The sequence below is a fragment of the Cinclus cinclus genome, chromosome 5 (assembly GCF_963662255.1).
Source record: "Cinclus cinclus chromosome 5, bCinCin1.1, whole genome shotgun sequence".
NCBI lineage: Eukaryota > Metazoa > Chordata > Aves > Passeriformes > Cinclidae > Cinclus > Cinclus cinclus.
Window position 1 is genome coordinate 1688967 of NC_085050.1, and position 18764 is coordinate 1707730.

At 60.1% G+C, this 18764-nt stretch overlaps 1 protein-coding gene across 1 annotated transcript; it reads right to left on the reverse strand.

Moving 5' to 3' along the window:
* Positions 1–598: 598 nt before the first annotated feature.
* Positions 599–11247, reverse strand: HSPA12B (heat shock protein family A (Hsp70) member 12B). The gene is made up of 12 exons (XM_062493251.1): positions 11205–11247; positions 9074–9171; positions 7515–7639; positions 6649–6835; positions 6286–6390; positions 5880–5996; positions 4821–4992; positions 3573–3659; positions 3086–3190; positions 2102–2360; positions 1832–1935; positions 599–1239 (listed from the first exon to the last, which is right to left on the reverse strand). The coding sequence occupies exons 1-12, from the start codon at positions 11245–11247 to the stop codon at positions 599–601; spliced, it is 2043 nt and encodes a 680-aa protein (XP_062349235.1).
* Between the last annotated feature and the right edge of the window lie 7517 nt (positions 11248–18764).

An 18764-nucleotide genomic window follows, 5' to 3' on the forward strand; every position in this document is an offset into this window, starting at 1 on the left:
GGTGTCCCCAAAATGCCAGGGACTCTCAGTTGGACAGGAAGACCATGGTGGCACGTCCTTGGTGGTCTCAGTTTGACAGGAAGTCGATGGTGGCATGTCCCAGCACCCCTCAATTGGACAGGAAGTCAATGGTGGCATGTCCCCTCAGCTGGGCAGGAAGTCAATGGTGACAGGTCCTGGGGATGTCCCCAAAGTGACATAGACTCAATTGGACAGGAAGTCAATGGTGGCATGTCCTAGGTGGTCTCAGTTTGACAGAATCGATGGTGGGACCTTCAGTTGGACAGGAAGTTGAGGGTGGCACATCCTGGGTGGTCTCAGTTTGACAGGAAGTCGATGGTGGCACATCCCAGGGTCCTTTAATTGGACAGGAAGTCAATGGTGGCCATCCTGGGTAGTCTCAATTGGACAGGAAGTCAATGGTGACAGGTCCTGGGTGTCCCCACAGTGACAAAGACTCTCAGCTGGACAGGAAGTCGATGGTGACCATCCTGGGTAGTCTCAGTTGGAGAGGAAGTCAATGGTGGCACATCCCCTCAGCTGGACAGGAAGTCGATGGTGACAGGTCCTGGGGGTGTCCCCACAGTGACAAAGAATCTCAGTTGGACAGGAAGTCGATGGTGGCCCTCACGCTGCGAGCCGTGCGCGTGTCCAGCGCCGTCACCTTGATTTCGGTGTCCCCGAACTGCATGCTGGTGCGGATCTCGCGCCGGCCCCGCGCCGGGCCCGCGTCCCCCTCGTCCCCCAGCTCCAGGCTGATGGTGCCGCACTTCCTGACGCCGGGATCGGTGATGTACACCACGTCATCCGTGTCACAGCAGTAGATGTTGATGATGGTCCGGCGCTGGCCCGGCCTGGCCGGGCAATAGCTCCTCTGGACCACCTCGCCCAACGCCACCGACTGGTCCACGGTCACAAACTTCTCGAAGATGTCGGTGCACCAGTTCTTGCCCTCCTTGACCAGCAGCTTCTCCCGCGGGTGCTTCCCTTCCACGAATTTGTTGAGGACCCCCACGCCGTAGGTGAGCGGGGAGCGGCGCACCCGCACCACGCCGGGGTCCAGGCCGAAGAGCACGGCCCCTTTGAGGATGGTCAGCCCCACGTCCTGCGGGACGATGACCCGGCAGCAGTGGCCGAAGGCGGCCTGCACCGCCCGCTGCAGCATGGCTGACTCGGCGAAGCCGCCCACCAGGAACAGGAATTTGATTCCTTGGACCTCGGGTTTCTTCAGGAGGGTGTCTGGAGTAGGGGGTAAAAGGGGAGGTTTGGGATTGTGCTGGTGGGGAAGGGATGGGGGTGATGGGGGATAGGGGTGAGGGGAGTCCAGGAATGGGGGCGGCTCAAGGGAAGGAGTGGGGTTCCAGGGATAGGGAGGGTCCTAGGGACAGTGAGGTTCCAGGGACAATGGGGATCCAGTGACAGGGAGAGTTCCAGGAATGGGGGATCCCAGGGACAATGGGGTTCCAGGGGCAAGGGGGATTCCAGGGACAGGGACGTTCCCAGGGTTGGAGGGGGGGTCCCAGTCACAGGAGGGTCCCTGGGACAGGGGTGGGGTCCTAAGGACAAAGGGAGTCCCAGAATGTGGGATGGTCCCAGGGATGGGGGGGGATGTCTCAGGCATGGGATGGTCTCGAGGGTGGGGGTTCTCATAGGGACAGGGGTGGTCCCAAGGACAGGAAGGATTCCAGGGGTGGTGGGACTCCCAGGAATGGGGAGAGTGTCCCAGGAATGGGGAGCTCACAGTAACAGGGAAGGTGCCGGGGATGGGCAGTGATCCCAGGGATAGGGGGTGGGACAGGGACAGGGGTTGCCCATGGACCCCAGGCCCCACCGATGTGCTGGATGATGTGAGTGATGGTTGGCTGGAACAGCTCGTTCATGGCCTCGGGGGACATCCGTAGCATCCCTTGGGACGACCACTTCACCAGGTTGACACTGGGGACAGACAGGGGACCCGGTGGTGACCAGGAACTTCCACCTGACCTTTCCCTGTCCTCCCCCTTCCCACACCACCACCCCTATCCCACCTTTCCCCCCACTCCCACCCCAACCCTGCTCCCTCCTTGTCACCGAGATGTCCCCAACCCCCGTCACCCCTCACTTGCTCTTGCGGAGCGCGGTCTCAACGTTGTGGCCGCGGTGTTTGCGGTAGAAGTCGATGAAGGAGAAGGGCAGGGAGATGTTGAGGGGGCTGGAGCGGCTCGGGGCGGCCGCGCGCTTCCGTGCCTCGAAGGCGATGGTCAGATCCACCCAGGCCGCCGGACGCTTGGCCTTGAAGGTGGCGATGAAATCGTCCCCGAAGATGTGGCACAGAAGATTCTCGAAGGCCAAGTCCACACCCACGGCCCCGTAGGGACCTCCTGAGGGACAAGGGTGGGGTCAGGAGGTGGCCCAACTCGTAGCCGTGTCTCCATGGTAGCCGTGTCCCCCATCACCGTGTTCTCCCACGTCTCCATGTCCTTATGTGCCCCATATTCCCATGTCCACCATCACCATGTCCCCGTCTCTCCTATGTCTCCCATCATGTCCCCCACCTCTGCGTCCCCCCATGTCCTCCATATCCCCCATGTCCCCCACTACACCATGTCCCCTCATCCTCCACATTCCCGTGTCCCTCATGTCCCCCATCCCCACGTCCTCGTCTCCCTCATGTCCCCCATGTCCCTGTGGCACACACATCTCCATGTCCCACGTCCCCCACATCCCCACGTCCCCAAAAAACCTCATGGGATCCCCTACCAACATGTCCCCGTGTTCCAAATCCCAATGTCCTTGTGGCATCCATGTCCTCAGGTCCCTCACACGCTCCTGTTCTCTCCACCCCAACCCCTTGTCCCTCTGTCCCCCATCACCCACCATCCCCATCCTCCCTATCCCACCTTGTCCCCAAAAATCCACCCCCTGTCCCTCTGTTCCTTCTCTGTCGCCGGCTCCTCTTGCACTTCTCCCCGCCGCCACCAGGTGGAGCCACATCCCCACCCGCCACCAGGGTCCCAGTGAGGGTTTGGGGTCCCAGCCCGGATTTGGGGTCCCGGGAGCATCCCGGAACAGAGGGAAAAAGGATGGATAGGGATCCTCATCCCACCCGAGGCTTTGTAGAGCTCCTTCAGTGTCCCCTGCGGCTTCTCGATCTGGTGTACGGTCAAATCCACCGTGCCCCCGCCGCAATCGGCCACGATGTACCTGTCACCTGCGGGGGGAAGGGGGGGACAGCGACAGGGTGGCAGTGCTGGGTGACCCCCCCCGCGACACCCACCCGCGGGGTGGGAGTAGCCGCGGGGACACAGGGCTGCGTTTTCCCAGGGAAAATGGATCTCGTACCAAAATACTGGGAATTGGGAAGGGATGTGGAGACACAAAAGGATGGGATGGTGGCAGGGAGACGCCACCCCTACTGTGGGGTCAAGGGACAGACCCCAACCGTGTCACCCCCATGGCAGGAGAACCTATGGGTGATTGGGGGTGGCTCTGCCACCAAGGGGACATCCAGGGGGATCCCGGGATCTGGGAATCTCCAGTGGGAAACCCGCACCCCCCCCCACCCCCCCCCATCCTTGTCGATCCCCTCGTACCTGCCTGCATCTCCGACCAGAGCTCTCCCACTCCCGACTCCACCAGGAAAGTTCGGCTGTGCCGGGATCGCCGGAGCTGCTCCCGGGCTGGGGACCGAGCCAGGGATCAGCACTGGAGTCAGCATCCCCCCTATTTTCATGGGATCCACCCCATTTCCTTGGATCCGCCCCATTGCCCGTTATCTGCCCCATTCCCGCTGTGGGATCTGTACTGGGAGCACTGGTAACCTCTCCCCTCCACCCTGGATGGGCTGATCCAGTTTTCCCGCTGACCTGCTGGGATCCCAAAGGATCCCAGCGGATCCCATGGGATTTCCCTGTGCCCACCCTGGGTGATGCCACCTCTGCCCCCACCCCACAGCCCGGGAGGGGCTTCCTCTGCTTCCCCAATCCCAGGGACATCAAAGCCCCCCAGAAGGGCCGGGATGAGCTGGGAAAGGTGGGGTTGTCCTGGGATATTTTTGGCACGTGGATGATTCCTCATCCTTGGGATAAGATCGGGCAAACCCAGAAATCCCATGGGACCCCAGATCTCCATTTAGGATCGCCATCAGCACATCCCAGTTCCAGGGCTTTGTCCAAGCTGGGAAAACTGGGGCTGTCCCACTAAAGTCCAGGATCCCATCCATGGGGGGACAGTCCCTGGAGGTGGCCCAGGGACACAGGGTGGTGGCCAAGGTGGCAGGAAGGGGACATGGCTTGAAGGCTTCTGGGAAAGCAGGAAAAAATGTCCTGGATTTGAGGAGGGGGGGAATGGAGTCTCTGGGAATGGGGTCTTTGGGAATGGGGGGTCTAGGGACAGGGGGGTTTGGGAATGGGGGTCTGGGAATGGGGGCTTTGGGAATGGGGTCTCTGGGAATGGGGGCCTGGGAATGGGGTGTCTGGGGATGGAGTCTCTGGGGATGGGGGTGTGAGGATGGGAAGTCTCTGGGAATGCAGTCTCCAGGAATGGGGTTTCTGGGGATGGGGGCTCTGGGAATGGGGTCTCTGGAGACAGGGGGGCTGGGAATGGGGGTGTGAGGATGGGAAGTCTCTGGGAATGGGGTCTCTGAGAACGGGGGGTTTCTGGGGACGGGGAGTCTCTACGAATGGGATCTCTGGCCATGGGATCTCTGGCCATGAGGTCTCTGGGGATTTCCCCAGCCACGGCACTGATGAACCCTCCAGACCTGGCACACACGCCCAGATCCCATTCCCGGTTCCTCCAGCCCCCGGCCCTGTCCCGACCCCGCTCCCTGCGCCCCTCACCCTGCCGGAAGCTGGAGTCGATGGGGTGTGGGGGCTCGGCCCCGTTGGCCGGGGGCCGGCAGCTCAGCTCGATCAGTTGGTGCAGCCGCAGCTTCCGGCAGTAAATGGAGGCGGCCTCGGGCTCCAGCGCGATCAGCAGCTGCTCCGGCGTCTCCGGGGACACCAGCCCGGCCTGCGGGGACACGCGGTGACACGGCGGGGAGGAGACGGGCACTGGGGGGGTCCCAGGGTGTGTCCCCATGGTCCCCTCGGTGTTCGCACGGGTCTGGAATTGTGGAATGCTGGAGGACGTAACATTCGCCAAACATCTGGATATTCACCCAAAAACTCAAGCGGCCAATTGAGCACCCAACTCATGACCCAACAGCTCAACCAACAGCCCAAACACCAAACCAGCCACCCAAACACCAAACCAGCCACCCAAATACCAAACCAACCACCCAAACACCAAACCAACACCCAACCTGCCATAAATGCATCCAACCACCCAAACAATGATCTTGCCACCCAACCAACCACGCAACCATCCAGCCCTTGACCCAACCACCCAACAAACAACCTCCCCACCCAACCAATCAACCGCTCAACCAACACATTGAAACCAACAACCCAAACTCTCCACCAACCAACTGCTCAACTGATGACACCACCACCAAACCAACCGCCCAACCATTGAACAATTCAACCAACCACCCAACCACTCACTTAACCACCCACCTGGCAAATTATGCACCCACCCACCCAACAACTTCTGGTTGGTTTGGGTGGGAAAAGACCTTAAATCTCATCCCACCCCATCCATGGGCAGGGACACCTCCCACTGTCCCAGGTGGGTCCAACCTGGCCTTGGACACTGCCAGGGATCCAGGGGCAACCACAGAAAATCTGGGAATTCCATCCCATCCCTTCCCCACCCTCCCAGCCAGGAATTCCTTCCCAAAATCCAACCTAACCCTGTCCTCTGGCAGTAGGAATTCAGTTTGAGGGAGGAAAGGGATACCCCAGAGACCACAGCCTCTGTGAGGGTCACCACATGGTCACCCTCCGGAGTCCCCCCACCTTGTAGGCTGCTTCTCTCATGAACTGCTTGGCCGGCTGCTTCCAGATGGCCGGCACGGTCAGGACCCAGCGGATGGCATCGCTCTCGGGCAGGGACGGGCACTGGTCCTTCAGCTCCTGCCAGAGCACAAGCAGGAGGTGATGCCTGAGGGCTCCCGGTGAATCATGGAATGTTTGGGGTTGGGTGGGACCTTAAATCCCATCCAGTCCCACACAGGGACACCTCCCACTATCCCAGGTGGCTCCAAGCCCCAGTGTCCAACCTGGCCTTGGACATTCCCAGGGATAGGGCAGCCACAGTTCCTCTGGGAATTCCATTCCAGGTCCTCCCCACCCTCCCATGGAACGCGCAGAGAGGACACAGAGGATTCCATCTGGGAAGGAGGAGGGATGGAGGTGGCCCCACCTGCACCGCATGCTGCTTGAAGAAGCGCAGCGCGTGGGCAAACACCTCCAGCGCCGGCATCTTCTTTCCATTGACAGCTTCCAGCTCGGTTTTCATGGTCAGATCCTGCCGGGAGCAGCAAATGGATCACACGAGGGGCTGGGAGGTGGCCGGATCCACCTCCAAACCTCAGGAATTTACTCCTACTTCTGTGCCCAAGGAGCTCAGGCACCTGAAGCTTTGTGCAGCTTCCACCCACCCTGGAGAAGCTGGATGAGAGAACCCCAAATTCACCCCCTAAAACAGGGGTTTTTTCCCCAACATTTCAATTCACAGCCTGGCCAGGATCCCTCTGGGAACATCAGGATGGGAGCAGGGACTCACGCTGGTGCTGTGGATCTTCATCTTAAACTTCTCAAAGTAGAACCACTCGCGGGCCTCCTCGGGGTCCAGGTCGTGGTAGTAATCGCGGGCGGTGTAGCCGAAGCTGTGGAATGTCCCCTCCGGGGTCAGCAGGAGGCTGGTGGGGGTCTTCTGGTTGGCCACGCCTGGGTCCCCCCCTTCCCATTTCCTGCAAAGAGGAGCTGGAGCAGGTGAACTTCCAGGAATGGGTCCTGCCAGGTTTAATTCATTACTATGGGCGCGGTCTGAAGGACACTGAAGGGGGACAAAGGAGGAGGGGTGATCCCACTCCATCCTCCGAGGAATTTTCATGGAATTCCAGACTGGTTTGAGTTGGGAAGGACCTTGAAGACCACCCAGTGCCGCCCCCCTGCCGTGGCAGAGATAACTTCCCTCATCCCAGGTGGATCCAAATCCATCCAACCAGGACTTGGAAACTGCCAGGGATCCATGGACAGCCACAGCAAATCTGGGAATTCCAGCCCAGCCCCTCCCCACCCTCCCAGGCAGCAATTCCTTCCCAAGATCCCAGCCCAATGTCCCCTTTCCCAGTGGAAGCCATTCCCTGTGTCCTGTCTCTCCATGCCTTGTCCCCAGTCCCTCTCCAGCTCTCCTGGAGCCCTGCAAGGGACTCTGAGCATTCCCTGGAATTTTTCCTTCTCCAGGGGAACATTCCCAACTGTCCCATCCTGACTCTGCAGCAGAGGAGCTCCAGTTCTTGGAGTACCCCTCATTCCATACTTTCCACCCACTGCTGCCAGGAATCATCTCCCACCAACCCAACTTCTGACCCCTTTTGGGACCGTCAAAATCCTTTCCCAGCTCCAGGGCCTCTGTCAGGTGCTCACCTCATCATGTGGATGGCCTCAGGGTCACTGGTGAAGCTGAAGGCGTAACCACTGGAGGTGGTGCCAAAGTCAATGGCCACCACCACGGAGAAGGACAGGGTCTGCTGGGAACGCGCCTCACTCCGCTGGAAGGCAAGGAATGGGATCAACTGGGACTGGGTGATTCCAGAAAAGTGGTAAAAAACCCAGGAAGAATTTTGTTTTCTTAGGATTTTCAGGATATTTCCAGGATTTTTGCCCAATCTGGCGATTCCCCGATTGGTGATTGCTCTCTTTACGCATCTCCAGCTCATTGGGAAAAGCATCTCCAGTACTCCACGGGGTGGCTGCAGCCATTCCCCAAGGCAGTTCCCATGGGACACAGGGATTTTGGCAGCTCTGGAGAGGGTTGGATGCCCACGGGAGATGCTGGGGTGGTTGGGGGGTTGTGGTTTCATTGTGCTGACCCCCCCTCACTCAGACCCTGAAATAAGAGCCGAGATTCCCAAAATCCTTCCCTGTGTCTGGTCTCAGTCCAAAGGACATTGCTCTATGTGTCCCCATCGGTCACTGAGCCCAAACTCTTCCCTGCTCCCCAGCTTGGACTAGGTGACATCATCCCACGTCTCCATGTGTCACCCAGCCAAAACCTTTCCCTGTGTCCAATCTCATCTTGTTCCAGGTGTCCCCAAGGGTCACCCAGCTGAAAATCCCCCTGGCTCAGGTGTTTTGGGATGTTCCCATTGCTGCTCCCACACTTTTCCTGTCCCTTCCCTCTGGGGCCATCTCCGTGCCAAAGAAGCCGTAAGGATGCGACAAGGCCCTGTCCCCGTGTCACCACGGGAAGCTGAAAGCCTCGTTAACTTTTAGTGTCCCCAGATTTGATAAGTGCTGGCCAGGAAAAACGCCGGGATCAGCAGGGAAGAGACGCAGGAATGTGCAGGCACAAGGAACTCCTGGGAGGATCTGGCTCTGGAACGTGGCCTCCCACACCCAGCAGCCCCAGATGAGCGCAGGAGTTTTGTGGGGTTAAACTTTTCCTGGTGGATCATTCCAGAGCTGGAAAACACCTCCATCCTGAAAATCCCATGGATAAAGGTCCTGGGGATAGACTGACCCGTCCTGTGGGACTGAGGGGGAGGAAGCTGGACTGGGAAGGGAGGGAGAGCAGCAACTGGGGAAGGACCAGAGGAGGAAAGGACAGAGGGACAGACCCCAGCAACCCCCAGGGACCCCACAATGGCCTTACTGGGACCCCCAAAACTGCCTTACTGGGAACCCCACAGTGGCCTTACTGGGAACCCCACAATGGCCTTACTGGGAACCCACAGTGGCCATACTGGTACTTCATAGTGACCTTGCTGGGAATCCCACAATGGCCTTACCAGTACCCCACACTGGCCTTACTGGGAACCCTGTAATGGCCTTAACTGGGACCCCAAAACTGAGTTACAGGGAACCCCCAATGGCTTTACTGGGGACCCCACAATGGCCATACTGCAACTTCATAACAACCTTACTGGGAACACCGTAATGATCTTACTGGGACTCCACACTGGCCTTACTGGTCCCGCACTTACCGGTGACTGGGAAGGTGTCAGTGGGGCGATGCTGCAGCTGTGGGGTGTCCCCGGGGAGCCGGGCGGGGACGGCGTTGGACACCACTCACCGTTGGCACCTGGGGACACGGACGGGTGACTCTGGGGGACCCCAATGCCCCCAAAGACCCTTCTCCAAGGAGACACCACCCGGGACATCCCAATGGAGATGGATCCAGGCAGGAAGGGATCCCAGCCCCTTCCCGAAGACCCTTCCCCAAGGAGAGACCACCCAGGACATCCTGATGGAGGTGGATCCAGGGTGGAGGGGACAGAGTCACTCTGGGACCTCCAGATGTGGAGTTTATAAAATCATGGAACTGTGGGATGATTGGAGTTGGAAGGTCCCTAAATCCCATCCAGTGCCACCCCATCCATGGGCAGGGACACATTCCATTATCCCAGGTGGCTCCAACATGGCCTAGGACATTTCCAGGGATGGGGAAGCTGCTCCAGGCCAGCAGCTGGAAGGTCTGGATTCAGTGGGAATGAGGGAAAACTTGGAAAGAGGGAAAGGAAGTGTCTGTGTTTCAAATCCACGGAGAATCAGTGAGGGGAGGGTGGGTCCAGCTCAGACCCCCACCCACGCTCCAGAACATCCAGGTTCTCTGGAGACCCTGGAAGTTCTGTATGATCCCAAAATCTGGGGGTGGGGACCTCAGGGATCACGGGCACAGTGGATTTTCCCTCCTCCTCTTCCTCCTCCCGGAGCCACCAGCCACCCCTGTCCCCTCCAGCAGCAGAATTTCAGCCTCGGGGACCCTCGGTGATCCCAGAATTGGGATGGGATGGGATGGGATGGGATGGGATGGGATGGGATGGGATGGGATGGGATGGGATGGGATGGGATGGGATGGGATGAGCCCCAGAGTCCCCGCCCCACACCGGGGGACACGGGGCTGTCCCACCCACTCTGTCCCGGGCACCTGGCTCCAATTAGCAACCGGCATTAATTAATGACTGGCCACGAAAGAGCCCCTGGACCGGCTCCAGCTAGAATGAGCTGCGGGAGCTGACAGAGCGGCTTTCCCACAGGATTGGGATGGGGAAAAGTGTTGGGAAGGGGGTGGGGGTCCGGGTGGTGACACCTGGGGAGGTGAAGGAACTGTCAGCTGCAAAACCTGAGCTTTGGGATTGCCAGTCCTGCTGGGATCCTGCCGGGATCGGGGCCAGGGGAGCAGGGATGAGCAACACCCACCCCCAGATGGGCTCTGGAGAGATTTGGGAACAGGAGGCTCCGTGGTTGGAGAGATTTGGGAACAGGAGGCTCCTCTGGGAAGAGCAAAACTCCCTCTCTCCTTCACCAGTCTAGACAAACCCACCCTGGCTTCCAGTGCCACCAATTTGCATTGGGACAACCACTGGACACCCTTGGGAAGCTCAGGAGCCCCAGGAAGCACTCTGGGAATGTTCTGGGATCCCCCAGCAGCAGCTGCAAGGTTGTGATTGGGATTGGGATCGGGATTGAGATCAGTCTGATCCTCATTCTCCAAGTCTGGAGAAGAGCCACATCACAGAGTTGGGGACAGCGACTGCCGTGTTCCCCCACCCCCAGAGTTGACACGCCTGCTGTCCCCTGCACCCGCTCCATAAGTGCCTTTCCCTGTATCCCTGTCTGTCCCATAAATATTTGATCCCAGACAAATGGGAACGGTCTCTCGGCCGCCTCCGCGTGCGACAGAGCCGGGGGGATCGGTGACCCCCCCGGGGGGCTCTGGAGAGCCTTGGACATGAAACCTCATTCCTGTGGATAAAGATCAGGGTCGGGGGGGAGCGGGGAGTGTAATTCCTGCCATGGCCTCCACAATCCTGGCTTGTTTTGGGATGGCAGGCTCGGGTTTGGGGTGATGGCGGGATCAGGTTTGGGGTTGTGATGGGATGAGGTCTGGGATGGAGGGATCAGGTTTGGGATGGAAGGATGAGGTTTGGGATGGCGGGATGAGGTTTCAGAGGCGGGATCGGGTTTCCTCCTACAGCTGGTTCTGGTTACCCCAGCACAGGAGCTGCAGAGGGGACACAGAGAGGGGACAGCAAGGGACCTGGACACGGAATGATCATCTGGGGGAGGTCAGGGGACATCCCAGCCAGTGCCACCCCCTGGGGACATCCTTACCCATCCGCAGGCTCTGCATCCCGGGCTCCAGGAGCATCGCCATGGCCTCACTGCCCGCCTGGAAAAGAAAGGGACAAAATCCATCCCTCTGTCCCCTCGGTGGCGTGGGGTGGCCACGGTGTCCATTCAGTGTCACCCCCAAAAAGAAACCACACAGGGGACGAGGCTGGGGTTCGTGGGGCTGGCAGGAGGGGACCCCAAATCCCAGATGACAACAGGGTTTGGGAGCAGCTTTCCCAGTTTGGGGCCCACGTGATTGTCACTGTCCAGGGTGTCCCCAGCTGTCACAGCCACTGTGGGGACAGGGACCCACATTCCTGTCACCGAGCAGGTGGGACAGATGTGCAGGATACAGATGTGCAGGGCACAGATGTGTGGAAATCGCTGCTCCTGAGCGTTTTTACCTTCACCCAAAACCCTTTAATTCATGGAGGGGGGGTTATTTAGGAAAAATCCCATAATGGAAACTCGGTGGCCAAAGGGATCCCAGCTCTTCCCAGGGATTGTGACCCGGCCTGGACCAGCTCCATCCCACAAATCCAGAGGCTCAGGATAGGGCTGAGCTCATCGGGAGAGGCCTCATGGAGAGCCAAACCCACCCACGCTCTGCCGGCCCCCACAGCCTCCCCTCTTCCCAAAAAACTCCCCTCGGGATACCAGCAGCAGGTGGGGAGACTTTGCCTGGAATGGGGGGGATGGTCCAGCTCTGGCCACCCCGGAGCGGTGCTGGTGGCCCTGGGGTGACACACGGGGAGGGGGGGGGTCCTGGGGGTGGTCCAGGGGCTTCTCCACCAAAACGGGAGTTTCCAGGAGGTTTTCCTGCAGGGACACGCTCCAGAAATCAACCCCCTAGTTCTGGGATTTTTTTTGTTTTTTTCCGGATGCCTGGAGCTTGGGTTGTGGTATTGGATGGGCAGGGATGTCCCCAATGTCCCCAACCCCATGCTCCGAGTCCTTGGTGGCTCCGTGTCATTCCCTGTCCCCCCACAGCCACAGTGGGTGTCCAGGGGGTCACTCCAGGGTCTGTGCTGACCCTCACGCTCCAGGGTGGCCAAAATCCTTCTCCGGGGCTGGCATGGGTGGCCAAAAGTCACCTTTGTCCCCAAGGTGCCAGTCCCCTCCCCGGCGAGGAGTGTGGGTGGTGGCCAGAGCCCCCGAGGTGTCCCCCAGCACCGGGCAGTGACCACGCTGTTGTCACCCAGGGGACACAGGATGAAGCCCCCAAGTCTGGGGGTCACTTCCAGGGAAGGATCCCGGTGGCTTTCGGGTTCCCTCCAGCCCAAGCGGTGATTTTGGGGATTTTCCACCATTTCCGCCTCTGCGGGGGCTCACGGAAACAGGGAAAGGAAACAAAGTTTGGGATGGGATCAGGGTGGAGGAGCCAGGAGCGACACCGGGGTTGTGGCACGGCCAGGAGTGGCACGGGGACACCGGCTTGGCCTGGCATGGTGATCCCACAAATTCGGGGTGATCCCACAGTTGGGGGTGTCCCCACAACTCGGGTTGACCCCACAACCTCAGATGTCCCCGCGGGACACCCGGGACGCTCAGGGCAGCTGTGAGGCTCCGATCCAGATGTGCTGGGACAGAAGGAGCTGTTTGTCCCCACATCCCCGCGGTGCCAGGGCTGAGTATGGGCTGTGGGGTTGGGGACACCCCAAATCCTGCAGAGAAGCCCTTGGGGTTTCCTGGAGCCCTTCCCGGTCCCCACGGCCATGGTTGGGACACGGGGTCCGCCCTGGGGTGTCCCCGGCACGGTGCTGGCACTGTCCCTGTGGTGTCCCCCACGGTCCCAGCAGTGTCCCCAATGGTCGCAGGGATGTCCCCCAGGACCGGACACACGGGGACAGTGTCCGAGCGTCCATCCCCACTCCCCCCGTACTCACAGCCCCCCAGTTCCCACTGTGAAGAGGCCGCCGAGTCCTGGCACAACCCCCCCCCCCCCCTCCCCCGGTGTCCCCAAACCGGGCAGAGACCCCAGGGACGGTGCCACCCTCACCGCGACCAGGGGACAGAGCTCGTCCCCGCGTCCCCCGGGCTCCCCGCCAGCCCCGCCGGCCACTCACCGCTCTGGGGGGTGGGGGGGACACAGGTTGAGGACCCCTCGGTGCAGCCCCCGCTTTGTCACTCGGGCTGGTGGCTCCGGCCGCCCCCCGCGGTGGCCGCGCTCTGTCCCTGTCCCTGTCCCTGTCCCTGTCCCTGTCCCTGTCCCTGTCCCTGTCCCTGTCCCTGCCCGCCGCTCTGTCCCCGCCGCTCTGTCCCCGTCGGGGCCCCGCACAGCCCCCCGCGCTCCGGCTTCCTCCCACTCCCTGTCCCGGCCCAGGCAGCGCCTCAAATTGCAATTCCAGCTGCAGATGTGGGAGCGGGAGCAGCGGGAGGAGGAGGAGGAGGAGGAAGAGGAGGAGGAGGCAGGGCCAGCCCCAATCCCGCCGGCAGCGGAACCTCCGCGCTCTCCACCCGGCCACGGTCACCGAGGGGGGGACAAGGGTCCCAGATCGGCCGGGATAGGGACACGCCACCTCCACATCCCTCAGTGTCCCCCGGAATTTGTCACTGCGCGTGCCGGGTGACATCGGCTCTGCCCGCGCGTCTGTCCCCACGTCCAGACCCATCCCAGCTCTAGAGCTCGGGACTGTCCCGGGATTCTCCTCCCCGGGATCGTTCCCGTTCCCAAACGGGGATCCTCGATCGGGTTGTGCCGGGAAGCAGAGCCGGGGGGTGCCGGGAGTGGGATCTGGTCTGGGGATCCCAGATTTGGGATCAGAGGTGGGAGATCCTGAGGGTGGGAGCAGAGCTGGGGTATTCCAGGTTTGGGATCAGATCTGTGAGACCCCAAGGGAAGGAGGCAGACAAAGGGTTCATCCTATCAGTCCCAAAAATCTCCATAATGGGAAGAATCCACACATGGAGGCCTCAAAAGCATGGGCAAAATATTGGGATCGTTCTGATTATCGAGATATTTGGGATGGTTGGGATCACCGAGGTATTTGGGAGCGCTGAGATAATTGGGATGGTTGAGATAATTGGGATCATCTGGATCACTGGGGTCATTGAAGAAGTTGGGATGGCTGAGATAGTCTGGATAGTTTAAATTATTAAGATCACTGAGATAATTTGAGTCGTTGGGATTATTGACAACATCGGGATCGGTGAGACCGCTTGGAACATTGGGAAAATTGGGATCATTTGGATCACTGAGTTTGATGGGATCATTTGGACCATTGGGGATTTCGGGATCATTAAGGGTTGGGATAATTTGGTTTGTTGGGATCACTGGGACCATCAGGATCATTGGGATCAAACCCCTGGGATCATTGGGATCACGGTCAGGATCCCCCGGCCGGGAATGTGGTGGCCTGGAGCAGGATGTGCCAGGGAACCAGCTGCAACCACGGGGGTGACACTGATGGGGGACACTGGGGAGGGGACAAAAGGTCACGTCCTCACCCCGAAGGGGACAGGCAAGGGGATGTCGGAGCGGCATTTGGGATTATACTGGAGCTGTACCGGGTCGTACTGGGACTTTTGGGGGTCTATGTGCCCCAAACTCCCCCCCAACCCTGCCTGGCAGCACTGCCCCAGAGCCGGGGAAGGTTCTGGAGAGCGGGGACAGGGACAAGGGCGGGGGCTCCGCCCGTGTTTGCGTCCCTGGCGCCCCGACAGGGATGAGGTAGCGCTTTCCGGGAATTGAGGCCCGGCCCATGGAAATGCCGCCGGGACAGGAAACCCGGCATGAGGACAGAGAACCACGGCTGGAAGTGAGGCCGGAGCCCAGCCCGGACCCACAGCCGGTGGGGACAGCCGTGTCCCCCACCGGGACATCGGGGTGGCATCACGTGCCCAAGCCGGGAGCTGGGGACAGGATGCGGGCAGCCCCTCCCCTCCTGCCCAGTGCTCCCAGTTTGTCCTTTCCCAACCTTTATGGGGACAAACTGGGCCTTCCTGGACCGGGACCTGTAGCGGGCTGAGAGGAATCTTCATCACCATCCCCACCATCATCACCATCACCTCTGTCCCGGATATCCCGCACGGAGCTGGGGCGGACAAACGGGTGGGAAGTGGGATGAGGAATATTGTCCCCAGCACACCGTGGTCACCTCAACGCCCAGGGGACCCCTCGGGCAGGGGGTGCAGCCTCCCACCCCCCTCTCTCGGCCCTGCCGGCGCTCCGGCAGCGGGGCTGGATCCCACCCAGCCTGGGAAGGGCTGGATCGCTTCCTTCCCCCCGCCCCGCCAAGGGCAGCGCGCCCGCGGGGACGTGGTGCCAGCGGGGGAGGGGGGACGCGGTGCCACCCGAATTCCCGCATTCCCAGCCGTATTCCAGCCGAAATCCGCCATTCCCACAGCCCAGGGGTCCCGCCGGTGTCCCCCTTCCCATCACAGCGCTGTTGCCCTGGTGGGGGGATTTTGAGGTTGGAAAACCCCGGGAGCTGCCGGAAAGCCCCGAGCTCGGAGGGGGCACCCGTGGGTACCGAGTGCGGACCTCGGTTTCCTGTCGGTACAGGCGAGCTCCTGAACATGGGAGTGATCTGGAACTCACACACACACACAGGAACACACACACGGGTGATCTGGAACTCACACACACACACGGGAACACACACACGGGTGATCTGGAACAAACACACACAGGAACACACACACACGGGTGTTCTGGAACACACACACACACAGGAACACACACACGGGTGATCTGGAACTCACACACACACACGGGAACACACACACGGGTGATCTGGAACTCACACACACACACGGGAACACACACACGGGTGATCTGGAACACACACACACGGGTGTTCTGGGATACACACACACACACGGGTGTTCTGGGATACACACACACACGGGAACACACACACACAGGTGTTCTGGAACTCACACACACACACTGGTGTTCTGGAACAAACACACACGGGAACACACACACGGGTGTTCTGGGACACACACAGGCACAAGTACAGGTCCTCTGAGACACCCGCATGGGCACACATGTGTCCTTGAATACACCCACACACACATACACATACACACGTGTTCTTGCTCACACACACGGCACACGGTGTGCTTTTGCACACCCAGAAGTGCACACACGGTGTTCACGTGCACCCAGTGCGCGCACCTGTGAACACACACCGTGTGCATACACACACACACAGACATTCACACCCATGTGCACACACATGCATACACACACATGTACAGCCGTATGTGTGTGCACACGAGTACGCACGTGCACACCAATGAACACACACACACTGCACACCCATGAACACACACACACGTGTGCACACCCCTGAACACACACGCCCACACATGTTCACACTCATGTGGACACCCCCACGCCCCATTGTACACACACATCTCCCCCCTTCCCCTCATGGTGCCCCCCATGTCCCCTCCCTGGCTGTCCCTGTCCCTTCCCAGGTGTTCCCCAGCCCCTCCTGTCCCCGTGTCCCCTCCCTGGCCGTCCCTGTCCCTTCCCTGGTGTCCCCCAGCCCCTCCTGAGGAAGAGGAGGCTGAGGAGGAGGCAGCTGCAAACCATTACTGAGAGGAGGGGGCTGCTCCGGGAGTTGTTCCAGGGGTCCCACCGGGCTCCCCCCTCCTCCAGAGGCTCTTCCCAGCCCCGGCTCAGCCGGAGGAAAGGAAAACAAACCGTGAGGGGCACGGAACGGGGGGAGGGGCTGCAGCAGCGCTGCCTCTGTAGGGTCCCCAGAGGAGGGGCTGGGGTCCCCAGGGCCCGCTCCCCGTGCCCAGCTGTGCCCAGATGTGTCCCCGTGTCGCCCTCTCCGCAGCTGCAGTCGCCGCTCGCTGGCCCAGGTCTGTGCTGGGACCCCACCCGAGAGCCAGGGTTTGGGAATGAAGGAGCCAGGACAGCTTGGAACACCTGCAAATGATTTTCCATAGGGATCTTTGTCACCTCTTGTGAGGGGTTAAATCCAGAAATTCCTGTCCTGGAGTTGAGGGAGGCAAAAGTGACTCCCACCCTGCCTGGGGTCCTACCGTGGCATTACCACCCCACAGTGGCGTTTTGGGAATTCCCATCTTCCTCATACCCCACTCCCCAGTATCCCAAGTGTTGCCTGTCCCCCTGCTTCTCCCACCATCTGGAGCATCCCAAACTCAGGGAACCCTCCAGAAGGATTTGGGGAGCCAGGAATTCCTCAGAATCTCATAGCCCCCCTCAGTCACTGCTCACAGCCACTCCTTGGGGAGGAGAATTGCGGATTTGGGAGGAAGACGATTCCCATTCTCCCGCATCCCTGCTGCAGGAAAGGGGGGGGTGGGGGGGGGAGGGCTCCTGCCACCCCCAGCTGCCAGGACTGATGGTTCAGGTCCTGAAAAGCGTGAAAAGTGCAAAAACGAGGAGCAAAATGCAAAGCGATGTCGCAAAGCGGGAACACGGCCTGGGAACACGGATCAGCCGCCGCAATTCCCGCCTTGCCGGCAGTGCTGGAAGTGAGAGCGGTGTTGGGGACATCGATGTGACAGCAGCCATCCCTGAGTGATGTTCAACACATCCTGCACTTTGGGATCCTCATCCTGATCCCAGGAATGTTCAGGAGCTGCCAGGAGCATCCTGGACTCCCCCCCCCCCCCCTCCAGCCCCAAGCAGCCAAAGATTCCCAAAGTTTTGGCTCTGAGCGGTGGAGAGGAGTTTGAGAGGGAAAAATGTCCTCGTGTCCCACTGGGTCACAGCCCTGGGGTGTCCCCCCTGGAGCTGGGCATCCCACCAGGATGTGGGAGGATGCTTCAAACATTCCCAGCCAAGTTGCTTTTCCCTGAACTCCCCCACAAGCGCCGGGAGAGTTCCAAGCCACGGTTTTCCTGCCAGGAGTTTTGGCAGGAATGGCCTTTTCCTGCCAAACTGGGATGTTTCCAACCCAAAGCTGCTGTTGTTGTTCCTCACCGAACCTCCCGCGGATGGGAAAAGCCGTTTTTCATCCCACACTCCCTTCCCTCGGCCTCTGGAATCACCGTGCTGGGATCTCCTAGCACTGAGGGGTTCATCCCAAGGGTCCCGAGCAGCTCCCAGGGGTCTGGTGGGTGGGAAAAAGAGAAACGGCCACAACTCCTGGGGGAAAATGAGTCCTTGGGTCTGTGGGATGATTTTCCACTGGGAAAATCCCATCCCAGCAGCACCACAGGTGAGAGTGAGGGGGAATTTTGGTGATGCCAGGCTGTTACAGAGGCTGGGAATAGCCTCGTGGAGCTGAGTTGGGAGCTGAGGGTTTGATCCCTCGGGATTGGGGCTGGGATGGAACAAGGGCAGCTCTGTGTCCCCGTGCTCCAGCATTCCATGGCCTGGATGGATGGGGAATGGTTGAAATGCCCAGATTCCAAATCCAGGTCCCATCCCGGAGCTGGGAAAAGCTGGATCCTGCCTGTGAGGATGGAGCGAGGCCAAATCCGACCACAGGCCTTGGAGCAAAACATTCCCAAGTGCCTTTGGAGCTCCTAGAATGCTCCTCGGGATGCCCTTGGAGCAGCCCTGCTGGGACAGTGCCTTACAGAGCCACACTAGGAAGGGTGGAGCATTATCCCGAGGGAATGTCATGG

What these genes read in the sequence shown, in the direction of transcription:
- HSPA12B (XM_062493251.1), bottom strand. Translation starts at nt 11,247, where the DNA reads ATGGCGATGCTCCTGGAGCCCGGGATGCAGAGCCTGCGGATGG. An exon ending in TGAGAGAAGCAGCCTACAAG is followed by an intron (nt 4,993 to 5,879) that starts GTGGGGGGACTC and finishes GTGTCCCCGCAG; the next exon opens with GCCGGGCTGGTGTCCCCGGA. An exon ending in TCACATCATCCAGCACATCG is followed by an intron (nt 1,240 to 1,831) that starts GTGGGGCCTGGG and finishes CCCCTACTCCAG; the next exon opens with ACACCCTCCTGAAGAAACCC.